At 47.0% G+C, this 20,604-nt stretch overlaps 2 protein-coding genes across 3 annotated transcripts in view; one reads left to right on the forward strand and one right to left on the reverse strand.

Annotated features, from left to right (window-relative positions):
- The window catches only part of LOC144107669 (major facilitator superfamily domain-containing protein 4A-like), a 422,352-nt gene that overhangs the window by 35,624 nt on the left and 366,124 nt on the right, over positions 1-20,604 (forward strand). The window lies entirely within an intron of this gene.
- The window catches only part of LOC144107667 (uncharacterized), a 67,648-nt gene that overhangs the window by 5,596 nt on the left and 41,448 nt on the right, over positions 1-20,604 (reverse strand). Inside the window, exons 2-4 of one of the 2 annotated variants that reach the window (XM_077640782.1) lie at positions 6,041-6,717; positions 5,351-5,885; positions 3,695-3,872 (exon numbers count right to left, since the gene is read on the reverse strand). In XM_077640782.1, coding sequence (XP_077496908.1) covers positions 3,695-3,872; positions 5,351-5,885; positions 6,041-6,669 — 1,342 coding nt within the window. In that variant the 5' untranslated portion in view covers positions 6,670-6,717. Of the gene's footprint in view, positions 1-3,694; positions 3,873-5,350; positions 6,718-20,604 lie in introns of both variants that reach the window. The other variant, XM_077640781.1, reaches the window with a different exon arrangement.

The following is a 20,604-nucleotide window of genomic DNA, read 5'->3' on the forward strand; positions in this document are numbered from 1 at the left end:
GCTCGCAACAGCCGTTCATATAGGTATACCCATACGACCACGTGGCTATGACGTGGTATCACATGGTCTTACGACACCCCCACCGGATGTCATCACGTGGCTTAACATCACCCCATCGGATATTCTTGAGGTCAAAGCAAAGGTCACCCAATGTCGAAGGTCAGAGGTCAAGGGTTCTACACCATAACTGTACCACATATGATCATACACGGCTAACGTGGTTGGGCTGAAGGTCATTCAAGGTCATTCTCTGGCCAACGCCACGACTGCTTTACCTATCGTAGGATACAATTAAAAAAAAAACGGTTGTTAACACTGGGCCGTGATTCGCGGCGTACTGTATTACACCGCAAGCCAGTCACAAAACTAAACGAAATAGGTGTTTAATTTTTGACTTTATTAAACAAGCCAAATACAAAATTCGAGCTTTTTAAACTTTTTTTCTCGTGATCAGCTTCTTGTTTAGGTGACGAGGGAAGTTTTAATAACGGAGTACTTTTTTGTTGTGGAGGAAATCTGTGCGCCGGCCCTAAATGTGGGCGGAGCCTGACTGCAGACTTGAGTTGTATCCGACTCTAGCCTAGTGAAGATTTTAGGTTAAATAATTCCGACCGGCTGGCACACCTTTCGCAACGCGGCCGGGATCCAACTCGCATCCCCAGACTCAGCAGAAGAGCACGCTAACCACTGAGCTAGCGCGGATGCATTTGGGACATGGATGCAACAGTGTTCATTTTAAGTTGGTCATATGTACGCACCATTTCCGCCCTTCTGTCGATACATACGTCAACAAAAAGAACAAGAAAGTGGACGAGTTGGTAAGAATTCATGGCACAAAGCCCAGCGCGAAACATACAGGCGCCATCAGATCAGAAGTTATAATACGTTTGCATCCAGGCTCACGCGCTCTTATATTTCACGACGCACTGCACACACTGGGAACTTCGATGAAATGTCACTATTCGTGAAAGGACTGCGAAGAAATAAAGCGTTTGATGCAGACATGTTTTATCGGCCTCCACCTCGTACTTTCCTAGCACGGGAAAGCGCACGGCGATATTGCGTTCGTCGCCTCACCACTCCTATTACATATTTCGTCGAGCGCGGTGCTGAAACTTGGGACGTCAGTTTTAATCATGCAAGGCACAGGCGAGCTAGATGCCGCTTTATTACCCGCAACAACAAAAAAAAGACCGATCAAAAAGCCGCAAGCGCTGAGTAGCTGGGCGAAGCCGACGAACCAAAGAAAGCCACATTAAGTTATATACCATAGTCCTTCAAAGCATTGAAAGACTATGGTTATTAAGTTATACTTTTTAGGAGGAAAAAAAAAACAAAAAATGAGTGCCAGCGCAGAAACATGACCAGTCAGATAGCGAAACAACGTCGTTTAAGCAAGATTCCGAAGCAGGAAACATGTTGCTATCTTGAGCGAGGTGTCAGGCTACATTTTCGAAGCGAAGAGCTTCACTACACTAGGTAAACCAGTCTTCGTGTGGGCAGCACAGCGACCTTCAGCCCAACCAAGGACAGCCGTGTATGACCATGTGTGGTACAGTTATGGTGTCAAACCCTTGACCCATCGCAATTAGTTGACCTTTGACATTACGAACATCCGATGAGGTGACGTGAAGCCACGTGATAACATCCGATGGGGGTGTCGTAAGACCATGTGATACCATGTCGTAGCCACGAAGTCGTGTGGGCTTTAGCCACGTAGTCGGCTGTCGCGGAGCTCCATGGACGAGCCTCAAATGCTTAGCAAGCGTGCTAGGTTTTCGCTGGATTCCAAGGTTAGCCAAGTTAAGCCACTACCAATTTTCTGCATAAGTTAGCTTCTAAAAAGCGACGATATGCCGAATATTGCAGTGACAGCTGTTAGCGCCACATTACAGGGTTTCGCGGCGTAGTAGTAGTACGGTGTCCCCAGAAGGCTCAAGGGATGGGGCGCGTGGGGAAAGGGCTGGATGGAAGGTAGGAACGTCACCTTTGAAACGGGGTGATGGCAGTTGCCACCGTGCTCAACCCTTTTTTTCCTTTTTTTTATTTAACTGTGTTGTAAGTTCGCCATTTTCTTTAGATACGTCTTCGTACACTTTTAACCTTGTCACCTCTCTCTTTCAATCCACCAATCTTCCAATCGCTTTTTGCTAATTTATGACTATTGTTATCTCTAAACCCTAGGGCCTCAGGAAGAGTGACTGTGCCTGTAGCGACATCGGGATGGATACCATCACATTTGAGCATTGAGGTGTTCTATTGTTTCTGTTGTTGTTTGCCTCCCAAAACATATTTACAACACACAGCACATGTGTCATCTTCTTCGTTTCTTTTTGTAGCTGCGCGTTCTAAGACACCCTGACCTAGCTTCAAAGAGTAGGGCACTGCCTTTTGAGTTATCAAAAAACGCTTCCTTCCTGATCTGCCTTTTCCAGTATTGATATAGTTCTATGCTATGCTTCTTTTCCATTGAATTAATCCAGTTTTTACCTCATGCATTGTTTACCTCTCACTTAAAGCTCTTATTTCTCCGTCCTCGTGTCTGGCATACTTACTGGTTAGCTTCATATTCCTTTTCTGCCATTGTGAGTCAACGCTCTTTCTGTACAGGCATTTAAATACCTTAGCTGCCCACCTGTTATCGTCCAATTTCCTCAGGCGTTCTTCGTTTAGTATTTTACTCTGAGCTTCCCAGGTAAGCTCGCAGTGCAGTCTGGTGGCCGCCGCAGTGGCATATCAGATGCATGCATGGACACAGATGCAGCCAAGGTCGAAGCAGAGCATCGTGCTCAGAATGCTGCTCTCAAACACGCGATGCGAAGCAAGATCTGCCATTGCGAGCCCGACAGTATTTTCAAAGCGCTCACTATAACCTTCACACAACAAACACAACAGTCATACTCTTATTAGTGGCGCCGTCAATGCGCTAAACATTTCTAGAATCAGCAAGCTCTGATCATCCTGGGGCAAGCGCTCGTTATTTTTTCGAACGCGATAGCATTAATTCCTCACCGGGAAAAACTCCCAGTAAAGACATTAACAGCTGCTAAAGCTATTACAACTATTAGTCGGATACAAGTCATGAAAAAGCCCCCCCCCCCCCCTTCCCCCCCCCCCCTCCCGGTAAAGAACACCCTTCCAGCCAATGGCGTCGTCCGATTCTCATCAACTTGATAGTGTGACAATACAGGGAGGCGACTGCTCCCTTTCACCTCTCACTTCCTACATTGTCAGGCTAGCAGGTTTATGAGAATCGGTCCATGCCATTGGCTCGAATGGGGTCCTTTTGACAGCCACTTTTTTTCTCGACTTGTATTCGACTAAATTACATGCAAGGGGATTTGGTGTCCCTAGCCACCTTTACATGAATGCGACAGAAGTCGACTCCAGTCCCCTCTTTGAGCGAAAGACCAAAGGAAAGACTCTCTACACTTCTACTCTTTTCCTGGACACTTTTGCACTTTCCCTCAAGAAGGTGACTGCTGTTGCACTGATGTAACCGTCGGTCCTGCGAACTTTTTTCCTGGCTTAGTTGTTCCGTGAACTTTAGACTGAGAGAGGGGGCACAAGACTGAAAGAACTAGAGCACGTGGGCGCCAAGCATCCTCAAATCGTGCTCCGCATCTTTCGGTTCTTGCAGCTTCTGTCGGGTCGTCGCGGCGAGAAAAAAAAAGGGCCACACGTGCAAGCTCACCGTATGCGAAGATGTGCGTCGCCCGGCCGAAGGTGGAATCCACCCTGAGTTGGTTGCCGCGCATGCGCATGCCGTCCAGCTCTCTGATGGCACGCCGCGTGTTGTCGTCCGAGTCGAGCATCACGTAGGCGTACAGGTGCGTCACCTCCGGCTTACTCACCAGGAACAGGCGCAGCACCTGCGCGGTTGGACACAACGGTCAAGCGACGGCAAAGGGGCGCGTCAGCTCGCGCCGGTCTAGAAATGCCACGCATTCTCGAAAGAACGCGACGGGGCAGACAACGAACGTATCAAATTCCCTTCTGGCGCAAGCGCACTCTAAACACAAATACGGCTATATGCGGGAGTAAAAAGAGAGTAAATTCTCCTCCAGTTTTATAAAAGGGAGCTTACTCCCTTTTTCCTCCCGTCTGGTTATAGTGCAGGCATCACCTGACAGTAAAGAAAAACAAAAATATAGGCAACGAACGCTTTCACGCGCTGCAGTCGCGTCCCGAAAGTGAGGTTTCACCCTGGAAAGCGGCTTCACCAGAGTTGAACGTTCATCAGCCTCACTGATGCAAATAACTCTGATTAGCGAAACGATCGGCACATCAATTATATCATAAGCTAATGCTTTTCGCCTTGTACCCGCCGCACCTTTTCCGCTTTCCATTGCCTGTAGGTATACTTTCCCGACCTGTATGCGAGGCCGCCGCAGAGATCTAGCCAAGGTGCACTCAGTTTCAAGAGCATAGAAACAAGCGAAAAAAAAAGACAAAACAAAGAGTTGTCTCCGTGCTATTAAACTGTAGAGTATGCGTTGGCCGTTTCGGTGACACGATTATGTGGGCTAATAAAGCTCCGCATGGGAATACCAGATGCCACAGTGGAGGTCTCCAGATTAATCGCAACCGCCCAGTGTTCTTTACCGAGCACTGACATCGTGCACAGCACATGTAGGCATCATCTTGCATCGAAATGTGACCGCCGTGTCCGGGATTCGATCCCACTACTTTGAGCTCAACACCTAAATTCTTTTTTTTTTGGCGGCCTAGTTACTAGAGGCTAGAAAGCCTTAGGCTATTATGAGTTCTATCGCCACCCTCTCTTGCATACAGCGACAACAAATGTTCTCTATGGCTGCAAATTATCGCCTGCACAGCAGTCTGCCCAGAAACGTCCAGCCCAACAGCATCGGCAAATAGAGCGGTAGCCTCGGCGTCTCATTTCTCTTCCCATGTCTGCTCAACCGAAACCGACAGACCAAACACAACGCAAAGGGATGTGGCCGCACAGTGTCTTAGTTTTCATGCGAGACATTGAAATACATCGAGCTAGTGTAGCCTACTGAAGCTCCATCAACGGGAGCAGCCGTTCTAAACATTTGCCTGCGATGCCTTCCTCTACCTTTCGAGAAGGACCAGAACACTGCGCGCTCTGGCAGTGGCAATGGGGAGCCTTAGCGTAACGTTAGCGCACGCTGTTACTCTATGCTGCCAACAGCGTCCGCGCTGTTGGCGGCTGGCGGTAACAGCATGCGGTAGCGGTGTACGCTAACGTTACGCTGAGCTGTTGGCGGAAGCTGCGTATATAGTAACGTTGAGATGCGGAACCATCTGTCCACAGCGTATGGGAAACATAGAAAAAAAAAAGCGCGCGGCACGCCACACGTACCTCTCCGTAGGGCTCGAACAGTGCTTTCACTTCCTCCTCCGTGGCATCCAGCGGAATGTAGTTGACATAAATGCCGAAGGTCACTGCCGACGGAACGGGCTGCGACGACACCTGGCTGCGGACGGCGTTGATGCTGGCTTGCGCGTTGACGGTGTAGCGGCGCGGCACACTGCGCGTGGATGCCACGTCGCCCCGGCATCCCGACGCACCATCAACGCTGGCCCCGTCCGTGTGTTCAGGGCTGGTGTGGCAAGTGACGGCAGTGCTCTCTTCGCTGCCGACGTGTGTGGTTTCGCCACACACGGCACCTGTGGCTGCAGCGCAGTACACAATGTCGCAGCCAGTGGCGCCTCCAGCGGCGTCCAAGTCCTGGCTGCCACTAGCGGTCCAGCTTCCGGTGTCGTCGCCAACTTTGCTGTCGTCACCAACTTTGCTGTCGTCACCAACTTTGCTGTTGTCACCAACTTTGCTGTCGTCACCAAATTCGCTCACGCGGCAACCATCGCTTACGCCACAACCTTCGTAGTCGTCAACTCTGGGAAAGTCAACACTGGGGTAGTCGCCAACTCTGGGGTAGTCGCCCACTCTGGGGTGGTCGTCAATTTTGCTGTCGCCTCCAACTTTGCTGTCGTCACCAAATTCGATCACGCCACAACCTCCGCAGTTGTCAACTCCGGGAAAGTCACCAACTCTGGGGTAGTCGCCAACTCTGGGGTAGTCGCCAACTCCGGGGTAGTCGCCAACTCCGGGGTAGTCGCCAACTCTGGGGTAGTCATCAACTTTGCTGTCGTCACCAGATTCGCTGACGCCGCAACCTTCGCAGTCGTCAACTCCGGGAAAGTCGTCAACTCTGGGGTAGTCGTCAACTCTGGGGTAGTCGTCAACTCTGGGGTGGTCGTCAACTCTGGGGTGGTCGTCAACTTTGCTGTCGTCACCAAATTCGCTGACGCCACAACCTTCGCAGTCGTCATCAACTCCGGGAAAGTCGCCAACTCCGGGGTAGCCGCCAACTCCGGGGTAGTCGCCAACTCCGGGGTAGTCGCCAACTCCGGGGTAGTCGCCAACTCTGGGGTAGTCGCCAACCCGGGGAGAGTCGTCAATTCTGGGGCCGTCGCCAACACCGGGATCGTCGCCAACTCCGGGGTAATCAACTCCGGTGCCGCCACCACCTCCAGTGTCTCCACCCCCTCCAAAGTCTCCGCCGTCTGCACCGTCACCACGAACTGCCACAGCGTCAGAAATCGCACTGTCGCCGCGGCAATCTCCGGCGGCTCGCGAGGGCTCTGCCCCTGTTGGCGCCCCATCCTCGGTCGACGCATTTCCTTCGAGCGCAGTGCCCACGAGGTCCTGCGCTGCCGGCTGGGATCCTGCACATTGCAGACACACCAACGGCTCTGTTACGTGTATGAACTCGGTGCGTTCGTCGCTGCTGTGCCTACACTCCTCTGCAAATGCTCCGATCCTTTAAAGCGCGGCCCCGCACGGACTACGCACGATGAAGGGCTCTTTCCCTCCCGCGCTCTCCTCAAGATGCGGACACGGGCTTTTCTGAACACCGTGAGGAGTGCGAAAAACACGGATGAAGCAGTGGGGTACAGGAGCACTGGCCAGCTCCTGGACGCTGCACTCTACTGTTCCGCCAGTCATAATAGTGACACTAGACCGAACAAACTAAGCACAAAAAGCACAGGAAACCCACGTAGAATTGGCAAAGTTACCCAACCAGCCTCATGCGTTCTAAAAGAGCTCGTGGCTTGATAATAGAAAGCAGGCCCATATTTCGCTAAATATCCATTTTAGCACCCTCGCTTCGAGCGGCCACACAACGATGGGGGCGGAACGCGCAAATTAGCTTTCAAGAGCCTACCCAGTGAAAAAAAAAAGAAAACTCGCGACTAACCAGGACTAGCCCCCCCCCCCCCCTCTAACTCGTGCGTGCCGACAAGGAACAAAACAAATGTAACAAAAGTTCGGGTTCTAAGTAGTTAAACCGAGTAAAACGGGCGACAGCGTTTGCGCACTGACGGAAGTTGATGGCGACTACGATGTGCATGTGCACAGCGCAAGAGAGAGTTGCAGTTTAACGCGGGGCGTGATCGGCTGCTGCGATAGCGTACGTTGCTCTCGTGCAGTGGCCAGCGAAGCTGATCGGTTAGCGCCGCCACGGGTTCGAAACCCGGTGGAGGAAGTATTTCTGCAGGTTGGCCAAGGTCAACATCAAGGTCATGCAAGCCACGAGATTACTGGTTGGTATTGACACTGCTGAGTAGTGCTCGAGCGCGAAAAATCAGGTCCTCCGCACTACACCTCACCGTGCCCCATCACAACTGGGCAGGCCCAATGAGAGGGCTCGCCCAGATTGTCCACATGACGTCAGCGGGGTAGGGGCGGCTATGAACGCGCGGCGAATGTTTCGCCCTAATCGACTGCGAGCAGCAAGGTGTGCATATATATATATATATATATATATATATATATATATATATATATATATATATATATATATATATATATATTCGGAGGTCGTGGGTTCGGATCCCACCGGCGGCATGGTTGTTCTTTTCTGCTGCTTTATAAGTCAATTTCTTTCAGACCAATTGATTGGCACTACAAATTATATATATGGGCATGTTCAGATAAGAACGGTAATCGAGGTCCCATGACCATTTTTTGCTTTCAATTAAATTTTTATATGTGATGGGTAAATATGTCCACACAAAGGAATGAACCTTAGTTTTGCAAGGAACTTCGTAGTTTTCTCGGAAAGAAATCGTATGTCACAAGAGGTGGAGAATGTCGTTTTTGGCACTTCGCAAAGTTGCAAGTTTGGAGCATCACTGCATGCACAATAAATTGTTTCCGCGCTTAAGTATTTTTTCATTACATCATTACAACTTGTACTATGCGAAAAAATAAAATAACTTTTTCTTGCTGTGTCAATCTTCTGAGTGAAAAATCGCAAACTTCGCTTCCGGAGCTCTGCGGTGTCAAAAAGGCACTTTTCAGGGCAGCCTTAGGGCAAGATGCGTAAAGATCTCCCGACTGAATCTTTTTCTCTATATTTTTCAGCTACTTTTAATCACTTGAGGCAAGATTTGTAGCTCTACACTTGATCTATATTTTTCAATATGGCCTCAAAATTGGCAGAAGTTCAAAAACGTGAAAAAAGTGACAACTTTGACTTGAATTTAAAAAAAAAACATCATAATCGAATTTTATTAAAATTTGTCCTAATAATACTAAATACTTCATAATTTTAAGGCACCAAAAAGTATTGCATTATATTGTTTTAAAGTATGAAAATAAATACAAAACGGACTTCATGATTTCAATCCCTACGACTGCTCAGTATTCCGTCTTAGGATGCGCAATCGTCAGAAGCTGGTTTTAGTATTGGTTTTTTGTAGGTAAATTTTAAACGCTACAGTTGCTGAGTTCATAAGTGTAATTTGTAAGCGTTTTTTTCTATTACAATCAAAGGTCTAAAGCTCCTATTCGCTTCCGTACTGTTCTAACGGTGGGACCTAAATTACTGTAAGCATATTTCAGCACGTTATTTTGGAGTGACGTGTGTGTAGGGGTAGTTTATGCAAACAATTAATGCACCCGTCGCACTCTGAAGGTGAATTTAACTGCTACTGCCACTCCAGGGATGAACCGCGCTTGGCAGCCGCTGCTATAGCTATATAACGCCCGGCGCGGCCCTGAATTTCACAGCACCATGTGTGCCGCCGCCGCACCGAGGCTTTAGCCGCCGCTATCATCTTTCCATCGCAACGCACCGAACGCCTGGCAGTTATGCCTCAGCCTTCGACCTTCGACCGAGATAGCCCTTGTGGGCGGATGTTGTTCGGATCTCGAGTTTTGTGTGTCGTTTTCCAGGCCTGGTAGATTCGGTGGGGTCGTTTTCTGTACTCACGTGTTTTCTCTGCGCTGGAACGCTCCCTCGACAAGCATACTTGGTATCTCAGTCTCAGCTCGTACGCCAGACCGAAACAACATCAGTGTCGACGGTAGGCAGCCCGTGTTAAAAATCCATTCATCTGTCCATCTCCTTTTTTTTTTTTTGGAAAAGCAGCTCTGGGCCCTGCATCCGTCACCTGCTCTTCTGTCTCGCGATAATCTCCGGAAGCGGTGAGCTTTTGCATTCATGAAGAGATTTCCGCGGCGAACGCTTTGTGCCGACTACTCAAAAAGGCACAAACAGAGAATTGAAAAAGGACGTAATTTTCGCAGTGTAAAGACACTCAATGTCGCTGCTCTAAAAAAAGTCCTACTTCCCGAAGAAGCTCTCCGAGTACGAGAAAGTGACTTCATCTGTCAGAATTGTTACCATCGGTTCAAGGAAGACATAGATAATATGCAGGCAGAGTCAACCGAAACATTAGAAGAATTCCGCCCTGGGGAAGAAATCGTAGAAAATTTAAACTCCAGTGTCAGCCTTACCTCTGAAATCTCGCCCCTAAAGCCACCGAGCGCTCTAAAAAAACGCCTCAGACTTTCTTATGCAAAGCGAAAGCAGGAAGAGGTGGCAAGAGCTATTGTGACGAAAATACGATCGGGGATACAGGCAGCATATAATGTCCCAGAGACTTCGCGTGCGTCAGAAGAAAAGTGTGCGCAATGCAGCAGTTGGGAGGGCTACCTACATGCTGCCTACAATAGGTGTACGTCCTTTCAATAGCGTTGCCAGCTGCTGACTGCTACCACACAACCTAACCGTGAAATATGTGCAGGAAGTTATTCCAGAGGCAACGAGGTACGTTATCCAAAAATCGAAGATGGTGGATGAGGAAGGCGTATGGTCAACGCAGGAGAGATATACAAGACGTAAGCTACAACAGGAAGACATTAATATAATAATAATAATTGGTTTTGGGGGGAAAGGAAATGGCGCAGTATCTGTCTCATATATCGTTGGACACCTGAACCGCGCCGTAAGGGAAGGGTAAAGGAGGGAGTGAAAGAAGAAAGGAAGAGAGAGGTGCCGTAGTGGAGGGCTCCTGAATAATTTCGACCACCTGGGGATATTTAACGTGCACTGACATCGCACAGCACACGGGCGCCTTAGCGTTTTTCCTCCATAAAAAACATTACCATAAAAGACATTACCACCGTTTTAGAATATTACACCATGGATGAACTCGATTGCTCTAGACAGACTCCGAACAAAAAGGACGTTGTGAGAATCGAAAAGGAGGGAGATAAAGAATGGATACCTAAACGCTTCATGACGCGGTCCTTGCGAGAAGCATTCCGCCTCTACAAGCAAGCTCACCCTGCCTCCCAGGTTGGCCTCATAAAATTCATACCCTTGCATCCTAAGTGGGTGAAATGCTCGCCACAGTGGCAAGTGTGTGTTTGCGTATGCTGTGCAAACTTTCAGTTGTGCCTCGTGGGACTGCAGAACGCGTCCGGAAGGTCGCTTTCTCCCGAAGATATCCAGAGTCTCTACGTATGCCAGGAACCTACTGCGTCGTGTTTCCTTAGGAATTGTGAGCACTGTCCACAAGATGGCATTTTCACTTCGCAAAATTTTGAAATGAGCAGCGAGGACGAGGTGTTGATTGCTTCATGGGAATACGGCGAGCTCGTTAAAAAAAAAAGACTGACCGCTTCATCATTTATGAGAGAATTTCTAAGAATGACCATGAAATGTATTCCCCACAACTATATTAGATCTGTGCAAGCAAGAGCAATACATGAAGAAAAACACAGCTGCAAGAGAGGTGCAATTGTTTTGAATTTTGATTTCGCCGAAAACTGGACAGCTGTGCTTCCAGACGCAGTACAAGCGTACCATTGGCAGAACAGAAAAAGCAGGTGACCATGTTTACCTGCGTTGTCACGTCAAGAAAATCGACTCGGAACTACGCCTTTATATCCGACGATATGTCTAATGATTCAGCTCATGCATGCTTGGCTCTGTCGAAAAAGCACACCTCGAAGACAACGCGCCAATCTACACCAAGATAACATATGTGAGCGACGGGGCTCCCGCCCACTTCAAGAATAAATATCAGTTTCATGAGCTACAACGCAGTGAATGTCAAGAGACGAAATGGATGTTTTCGGCCACTGGACACGGCAAAAATGCTTGCGACGGTGTTGGTGAGCTTGTGAAACATCGAGCATCACACCACAACTTGCGGAAGCCTGCAAGTGAGGCCATACAAACAGCCAGCGGCTTCGTAGACGCAATTCAAGGAGCGCTAAAGAACATCACCATTCTGGAGCTCCCAAAGAGGGAGCATGCAGTCTTTCGCGAAACGAAGAAGGAAGAATGGAAGATGGCAAAGAAAGTGCCTGGAGTTCAGACGCTCCATATGTGGAAGTACGTTCAAACAAATGAAGGCAGTGCATCCTACGTGGCCTCCACCGCTGCTTCGGAATGGAAGAGACTGTGATCTGGTTTGTGCTTCGTGCTGGACAATATACTGTGCGCATACCGACTTCAACTGTTGCCGTTTATCTCTTGTTACGATTTTCTGAATTGCAATCTGCACATAAAGCAGCGTCCCATTTGTAAATTGCGTCCCTATTAAATCTCCTCCTGATTAAAAATCTTTCAGATAAATTGTTCCTTCAGAAGACGACGTTCTGTCTCCTGACATTGCCCTGTAGAACCTTTGAACACAAAGGTAAACAGATGCAGGTACGGAAACGTCGGCTTCAGAAACACATTAATATAAATTTTTATATATAAAAATTTTTCTAACAGACAAATGATCTAATATTTTTAAAGAATCGATTACATACCAATGTACCTTACGATGATAAATTAGAGAATACAAAAAAAAGTTTGACCGCCAGCAGCCAGTTCATCAGGTGAAATAGCGAATTTATTCCCATTTTGACGCATTAAGAACGCCGCTAACAAGCGAGTAGAAGCTGTACAAACATTCAGGATGGTTCGCATATTGTGGTAAATGAAATGTAACCACGTTCAGTGAGTGCTAAATCAAATTTCTGACAGTTACTATTTCTAAGAGGCAGTAATAAGCAATTCTAGGTAACAAAAACATGAACTCCGTTTTGTATTTATTTTTATACTTTAAAACAAAATAATGCAACACTTTTTTGGTGCCTTAAAATTATGAAGTAATGAGTATTATTAGGGCAAATTTTAATAAAATTCGATGATTATGTTTTTTTTTAATTCAAGTCAGTCACTTTTTTGACGTTTTTGAACTTGTGCCAATTTTGAGGCCATATCGAAAAATATAGGTCAAGTGTAGAGCTACAAAACTTGCCTGAAGTGATTAAAAGTAGCTGAAAAATACAGAGAAAAAGATTCAGTCGGGAGATCTTTACGCATCTTGCCCTAGGCTGCCCTGGAAAGTGCCTTTCTGGCACCGCACAGCTCCGGAAGCGAAGTTCGCGATTTTTTACTCAGAAGATTGACACAGCAAGAAAACGTTATTTTATTTGTTCATATAGTACAAGTTGTAATGAAGTACTGAAAAAAATACTTAAGCGCGGAAACAATTTATTGTGCAAGCAGTGATGCTCCAAACTTGCAACTTTGCGAAGTGCCAAAAACGACATTCTCCACCTCTTGTGACATACGATTTTTTTCCGAGAAAACTACGAAGTTCCTTGCAAAACTGAGGTTCATTCCTTTGTGTGGACACATTTACCCATCACATATAAAAATTTAATTGAAAACAAAAAATGGTCATGGGACCACGATTACCGTTCTTATCTGAACATGCCCACACACACACACACACACACACACACACACACACACACACACACACACACACACACACACACACACACACACACACACACACACACACACACATATATATATATATATATATATATATATATATATATATATATATATATATATATATATATATATATATATATATATATAGCAGACAACGTAGAGGAAATGAGGGCCTCGTTTGACAAACTTATGAAGGGAGCCAACAGTCACCGAAACCAAGGTGCATAGGGGAATGTTAAATTTTTTTTTCATGCGTTGTGCTTAACAGTGGGATAATAATACTGAATTAATCTATCGCTTAAAGAACATCATTTATAAAGCAGCAGAAAAACAACCATGCCGCCGGTGGGATCTGAACCCACCGGCGGCATGGTTGTTGTTCTTGGTTGTTATATATATATATATATATATATATATATATATATATATATATATATATATATATATATATATATATATATATATATATATATATATTATTTTACGAAGTATAGAGTCCACACAAAGCTTTTAATTTTGGTTCAAATACTCGCGAAGACAACCTGCAGATTTGTTGCGTTGCAATATGAGCATCTCAGTCAATTCAGAGTCCCTTTAAAGCATATCCTCTTTGTCACTGAAACAAGGCAATGTACCGAGTTCGCCTCACGAAGCCTGCTACTGCCTCGGTATCTCAGGCCCGCATTAATCCAAATGCTGGACTGAGGAACTGAACGGACAACAATAATAAGTGGTTTTCTTTTGAGTGGGAAAGGAAATGGCGCAGCATCTGTCTCGTATATCGTTGGACACCTGAACCGCGCCGTAAGGGGATAAAGAGATCGAAAGAAGAAAGGAATAGGTGTCGTAGTGGAGGGCTCCGGAATAATTTCGACCACCTGGGGATCTTTAACTGAACGGACAATGAAAGGCGAACGACGACGGAACAAATGATGGGAGCACGGACCTAGTGAAAAATGTGACGGGAGAGAAAAAATCCCCAGCTCGTTCCGGAGTACCCGGGTTCCAACCTGACCGTGGCAGCCGCGTTTCGATAGAGGCGAAACGCATTGCTGTGCAATATCAGTGTTCGTTAAAGATTCCCAGGTATGCGGCACCTTTCTTCCTTTCTCTCAGTCCTTCCTTTATCCCTTCCCTTACGGCGCGGTTCAGGTGTCCGCCGAGATGTGATACAGATACTGCGCCATTTCCTTTCCCCAAATACCATTAATATTATTATTATAAAGCAAAAGCTTTCCTGGCCGCAGGTTCAGCAGTTTCGCGTGATTCCCGGAGAGTCGTGCTGCGCATGCGCGAGGAGCAGTGACAACACACGGCGCATTTCTCTCTCTTGCTCTCCTGCACCTGGGGATCTTTAACGTGCACTGACATCGCACAGCACACGGGCGCCTTAGCGTTTTTCCTCCATAAAAACGGAGCCGCCGCGGTCGGGTTCGAACCCGGGAACTCCGGATCAGTAGTCGAGCGCCCTAACCACTGAGCCACCGCGACGGGTGGAATAAACTTTAAGGTTCGTTTTCTGACCTCTCACATTTTCTGCGACTGGATCACTCACCTTCGTAATTCGCATGAAAATCAAATGATTCCATTTGTCGCAAACTATTCCTGAGACGTTGAGGAGCGTAATAAATCTCTCGATTTTTTTCCCTACACGTGCAGTACTGTGTTAGTTATTTTTTGTAATAAACGTTTTCATGTAACTATGCATGCATAAGTACTGATCATATAGAAAAAGAACTAATCGCGTCATCGTACAGAACAGGGCTTTATGTACATGCTGGCATAAAAAAAAACTGCGCACTATCTACTCAATTATTTGAGACCTTGGGAGGACTTGACGACGGTGTTAATTATAATTATCCAGAACTGCACCAGATATAGTTACAAATAAAATGATTTACTGAAACTAGCGTAGGAATTTCATATTTGCACCAAGTTTAGTTACATATTGCATGCATGAATAACGAAAACACTTTTCATTGCCGCGTCCCCTCTCAATCTCGCCACGTGTCTGTTAGTAGCACGCCTGCGGCTGCTTCTTTCCAAACAAGCTTCGCGATCATGTACTACCTCATGAAACATGACACATGCATGATGCAATGAAAAAACATATGGCGTTTAGCACACTTAAGGTACGCTATTCTAAGCACACCAACGCGACCGCGCAAGATTGACACAACTTACCGGACTTCTTTCTACTCGAATGAAATAATTACGTCGTCATATCAAGAAACAGTTTCAAGTAAATATTAAATGTCATAAAACGCGCCATTAAAACATGGTGTGCTATTAACAAAAAAACGCATTCCTTGGGGGCGAGTGAACCTGTCGGCGCCCCGTGCACTCCGGCTCAAGGTGATAAGTACGTGTGCAGCTGCATATGTCTTTTTTTTTTCCTTGAACAATTATCAGCCTACTATCCTGAAGTTCAGGTGAATTAACGCAGTAACTTGCATGCTATTAAGTGCATTGAGTGGCAGTGCCGATCGACTCCCAGACTTCGCGCTTTACCACCGTGGCCCATTGCCTGTTAGCCAGTTTCCGAATGCGGCATTTATGCGCGAGAAACCTATCGAGGCTAATTTAATATTTTTTATGCTACTATGCGGATCCAGCAGTGACGCAGCTGGTCAATACATGCTGCTTCTGCAGTGCACAGGCTTGAAGCAGCCGCCGGTAGCTGCGGCAGCTGCGGTAGGCACGGGCAAGCGGAACCTGTTTTGCCTACCATGCGAAAGTCGCTGCTAACATCAGCGCCACCGCATCTTCGTGACGTCGTGGGGTGAAGGAGGTCCATACGGGCAGCGGCATTTGCCCCTCAAAGGCGGATGCACACGAGCCTCCGCCAATAGGCGCACACTTCAGGTGACGTCATGAGCCGAGACCGCCGACGGAGAACATGCCTAACATGGCCGCCCTCGCTTCGAACTGGGCCGGGTCGCGTCAGCTGTGTGCGTCTCCCTTCGTCAGAGTGAATTCGAATTGTTTGTGGGCGTCTGTCATGTCGGAAATATTATTGCAAGCTTACGATGCACAACTTGTGCCGCGTGCGTTTGTTCTGAGCCGTGAGGCGACGAAAAAAGGTTACAGCGAACATCGATGACTGCGTTGCGCCGCGCTGCGCTTCGTCTGGAAACAGGATCCCGCAGCGGCACACCGCTGCAAACAAACATCGTGCGTGTTTGTTCTATGGTGTTTTGTTTTGCTCCTAAGTGAAGTTACGACGAGGAGAATTTGCCAGTCTGGTACCTACTGTGAGCGGCGGGTATGTTAGTGTACCGTGCCCCTGCGTTTCACGTCGGACGTGGCGAAGTGATGGAGCAAAACCATTCTCAGGATAAATGAGAAAAGCGTGCGCGGATGAAACCAACCTACGAGTTCCTCAACCGAAAAGATTTGCGGAAGCAACCTCCAACGCAAAGATTTGTTGCTGCCAGCTCAGCGCGCAAACGATCGATCGTTGGCAGCAGTATGATAAGATAGCCGATCGTCTAGCAGGGCGTCGTTCGAGTGTTGTGTAGCACCGTCGATTGATCACTTTCCACCAGTGCTAACAATCAGTGACTAACACGCGCTGCTTGAGCGAATGTCATTGGATTATTAACGGCCAGGCGTGTGGGAGCAGTGTTTGTTTCCTTAATGTCGGCCTTAGTACTAATATAAAATTATGACCGATACACTGGTGCCTTTACAAGGGAGCTTGGCATGAATTCGCGTCTCTGTATGGCTTAGAATTCTTCACTCACTGCACGCGCCAGCTGTAAAATGCCTGCTGTGACACAATCGCACAACAGTTGTGCTGCCAGCGCTCGACTTGTTTCCCCACAGCACAGCTTTGCGCTGCTTTTCGATTGTTATGATATGTTGCTACTAAAACAATTCCAAGACAGTGAAGGCAACAGAGCCATTATGTACCACATCAAATAAAAGTAAGACAAAGGAGGCACAGCTGTTTGTGAACTGACTCCTAATACCTCTACTCGCGTCTGCATTAAATGTGTGTGCATGTTTTCTTGCGTTTGTTTATATTTGTTACTTTCCCCTTTTTTGTATTTTAGATCTTAGTTTTCGCGCTCGCGTTTGTGTGCATGTGTGTGAATATGTGAGTGCTTCTGTGCGTGTATGTTTTTATTATTCCTATTTGTGTTTTTTTATTTTTGTGTTTGTTCTTGTAAGCATGCTGCATCCACCTCTTCCTTTACAATTTAATTAACTCGTCTCATTCAAAGCACCAAGTCCTGTGAATAGCAGGGCTGGCCTCTTCGATGTCATTAAATCCTTACATTCTTGTCTACCTTGCCTCCTCAGTCTGCCATCTTGCTGTGTTTTCTCCTACTATACTGACCTTGCTTCTTGTGCTGTTGTCGCAACGTGATTAACCAACTTGCACTAAAGAAACTTCTATCAGCTGTGACGACAGAAACATTGACCGATACAAAATGTTAAAAGCATCACGTGGCTTGCGCAATAACTTCGTCTCTTACCCCTGTTAATGTGTTTATGCATCAGTGCATACGGCAGCTCGCCAGGAGTGCACATGAAAGGGTGCCATATTGTGCAACAGCATCTTGCGATGTTGTTGCATTCAGTCTTAATAAATGGATGGTTTCGCTGCCCATCACATGTGGGGGTACACAACATTGTGCAGTGGATTATCATTTCCTGTCTTGACGCTTTCATGATTACAAATGCAGTTTTCTAGTGAATGGAGTCCAGCAAAGCAGTGCTGTGAGAGCTTTTTCAGCTTTCACCATTTATCACCTCACCAATATCACTGTCTGAATCTGGCCGTCATTTTGCCTACGGCTTGTAATGAACAAAGTGACTCACTAAAACACGTTCAACGTTGCTAAGCATTTTTCCGGTACGTAAATATGACAAAAAAAATGCTAGCAAAGTTATTCACGTTAATAATTGTGCTTGCATTTGCGTTAATGCCAGAGTCAGATAAATAAATTAAAAATTGGCTATGACAAGGCTGCGCTTTTCAGTGCATACTGCTGACAGAGCCATAAAGCGTGCTCTGACTACTGTTATTTCAACATGGGGCCCGACAAACTCGACGATGGCTGCCTGAATGAGCATTTTGGGCCTCAATAAGCTAATGATGTTTTATATTTATTCTCTTATTCTCATTACTTGTGTGAGCCAGATAACCAAAATAAACAATGCAACCACATGAATGTGCTTTGGCGTGCAAGCTGCTAACAGTGGCTGTCAGTTTCGTGTTCACTGGTATAGCAGCTGCACTGGATATGACATGACTGTGATTTTCAGTGCAAACTGCTAACAGAGCCATAAAGCGTGCTCTGACTACTGTTATTTTGACATGGGGCCCGACAAACTCGATGATGGCTGCCTGAATGAGCATTTTGGGCCTCAATAAGCTAATGATGCTTTATATTTATCCTCTTATTCTCATTACTTGTGTGAGCCAGATAACCAAAATAAACAATGCAACCACATGAATGTGCTTTGGCGTGCAAGCTGCTAACAGTGGCTGTCAGTTTCGTGTTGACTACTGGTATCGCAGCAGCACTGGCTATGACATGACTGCAATTTCCAGTGCATACTGCTAACGGAGCCATAAAGCGTGCTCTGACTACTGTTATTTCAACATGGGGCCCGTCAAACTCGACGATGGCTGCCTGAATGAGCATTTTGGGCCTCAATAAGCTAATGATGCTTTATATTTATTCTCTAATTCTAATTACTTGTGTGAGCCAGATAACCAAAATAAACAATGGAACCACATGAATGTGCTTTGGCGTGCAAGCTGCTAACAGTGGCTGTCAGTTTCGTGTTGACTACTGGTATCGCAGCAGCACTGGCTATGACATGACTGCGATTTCCAGTGCAGACTGCTAACAGAGCTATAAAGCGTGCCTTGAATACTGTTATTTCAACATGGGGCCCGTCAAACTAGATGGTGGCTGCCTGAATGAGCATTTTGAGCCCGCCAAAGATAATCAGAGTTAACAGTTGTGTTTCAATTCAGATATACCAGCATTTAAATATGTTTCTATGCCACTTCTTAAATCGAGCACAAGGTGTGCTGGACGCTGCTTATCAGAATTGAGCTTCTATTATAAGGAATACGCCATAAATGGAACTGCTTATTTATTTCAGAGGTCACGGAATGGATGGTTGTCTGTTGCGAACCAACGGGAAAAATTTTGGTAGCCCTAATAAAGGCTGTTCTTTCGTTAAAAGAAGCCGTTATGCTTTGTCGAGTGGCTCAATGCCAGACAGCTCGCAGTCGGAGTCACTTTCTTCAGTGTCACCTTCACCCAGCTGGATGATGATGGGTTGAATGTGCTCACTCCCAGACGTGTCAAGTCTGAACTTTGCCTCCAAGTCCATCACGTGCTGAATGCTCTTCGCCCAGTCTTCCGCCGCTACGTGCTTGATTTTCTCCCTCAAGATGGCATCGACCGTGGACAGCTTGAAGTCTCTGTTGTCCGCAGCGATGCCATTTTTGACCTTGGCCCAAACAAGCTCAATGGGATTAAATTCGCAGTGGTACGGCAGGAGCCTGAGTACAATGCAACCGGCGCTTACAGCTGCATTGTCTACGATGTAGCTCAGAAAGCGTGACTTTACAGATGCCACCAGCTGAAGCAGCTGCTTCTTTATCATCCTTTCAGCGTAGGTGATCTTCTTGCTTGTGAGCCACTGCTGTATCTTCTCCTTCTTTTAGGCCGTCGTTGGCAATTTCTCTTCTCGCCGGCTATGGTAAGGTGCATAGTCTAAAACAATGACGCTACCAGCTGGCAACTTCGGCAGAACGCTATTAAACCAGCCCTCAAAGCAATTGCCGTCCATTTCCTTGTGGTAGTCGCCTTTCCTTTGGACTCGGGATACATCCAAGCAGCCGTCGACGAAGCCATCCTCGCTGCCGATGTGCGTGACGATCAGGCGCTGACCTTTCCCAGAAGGTTATTTTAGACCCATCGTTAGGCCATTGGCTCGAGCGAACAGGCGTCCGCCCTTCTGCACCACGGTGTCTGTCCACACGATCGACCGAGTGTGTCCCGCCGTCACCCATGTCTCGTCCAGATAGAAGATCTTTCGGCCTTCCGCTCGGTAGCGCTCCACGTCACGGAGGTAGCGATTCCGCCAATCGGTGATGTCATCCCGGTCGATAAGCAGCGAGTTGCGGCTTCTCTTTTCGTGCTTGAAGCCGATCTCGGTAAGCAGGCGACGCACAGTCCACCGCCTTAGTGATGGGAGTTCCATACGTTCCGAGAACTCGATAGTGATCTTCTCGACCGTCGGTATCTCGTTGCGGCGAAAGAAATCATGCACACATGACCTCAGCGCGCACAACGTGAAGCTGTCAAACTTCGCGCTGCGTCTTCTCTTCTCCGCATTGTGTGGGCGCTTTCGGGACGGCGTCGTCAGTTTGCCACCCGAAAAATGCGAAGCTTTAACTTCCTTCCTCACCCTGAACACAGTCCTTTCGCTGACACCGAGCATGTCAGCGACAAACTTGCTCGTCTCCTCTACGCTG

This window comes from Amblyomma americanum, chromosome 10 (assembly GCF_052857255.1).
Source record: "Amblyomma americanum isolate KBUSLIRL-KWMA chromosome 10, ASM5285725v1, whole genome shotgun sequence".
Classification (NCBI taxonomy): domain Eukaryota; kingdom Metazoa; phylum Arthropoda; class Arachnida; order Ixodida; family Ixodidae; genus Amblyomma; species Amblyomma americanum.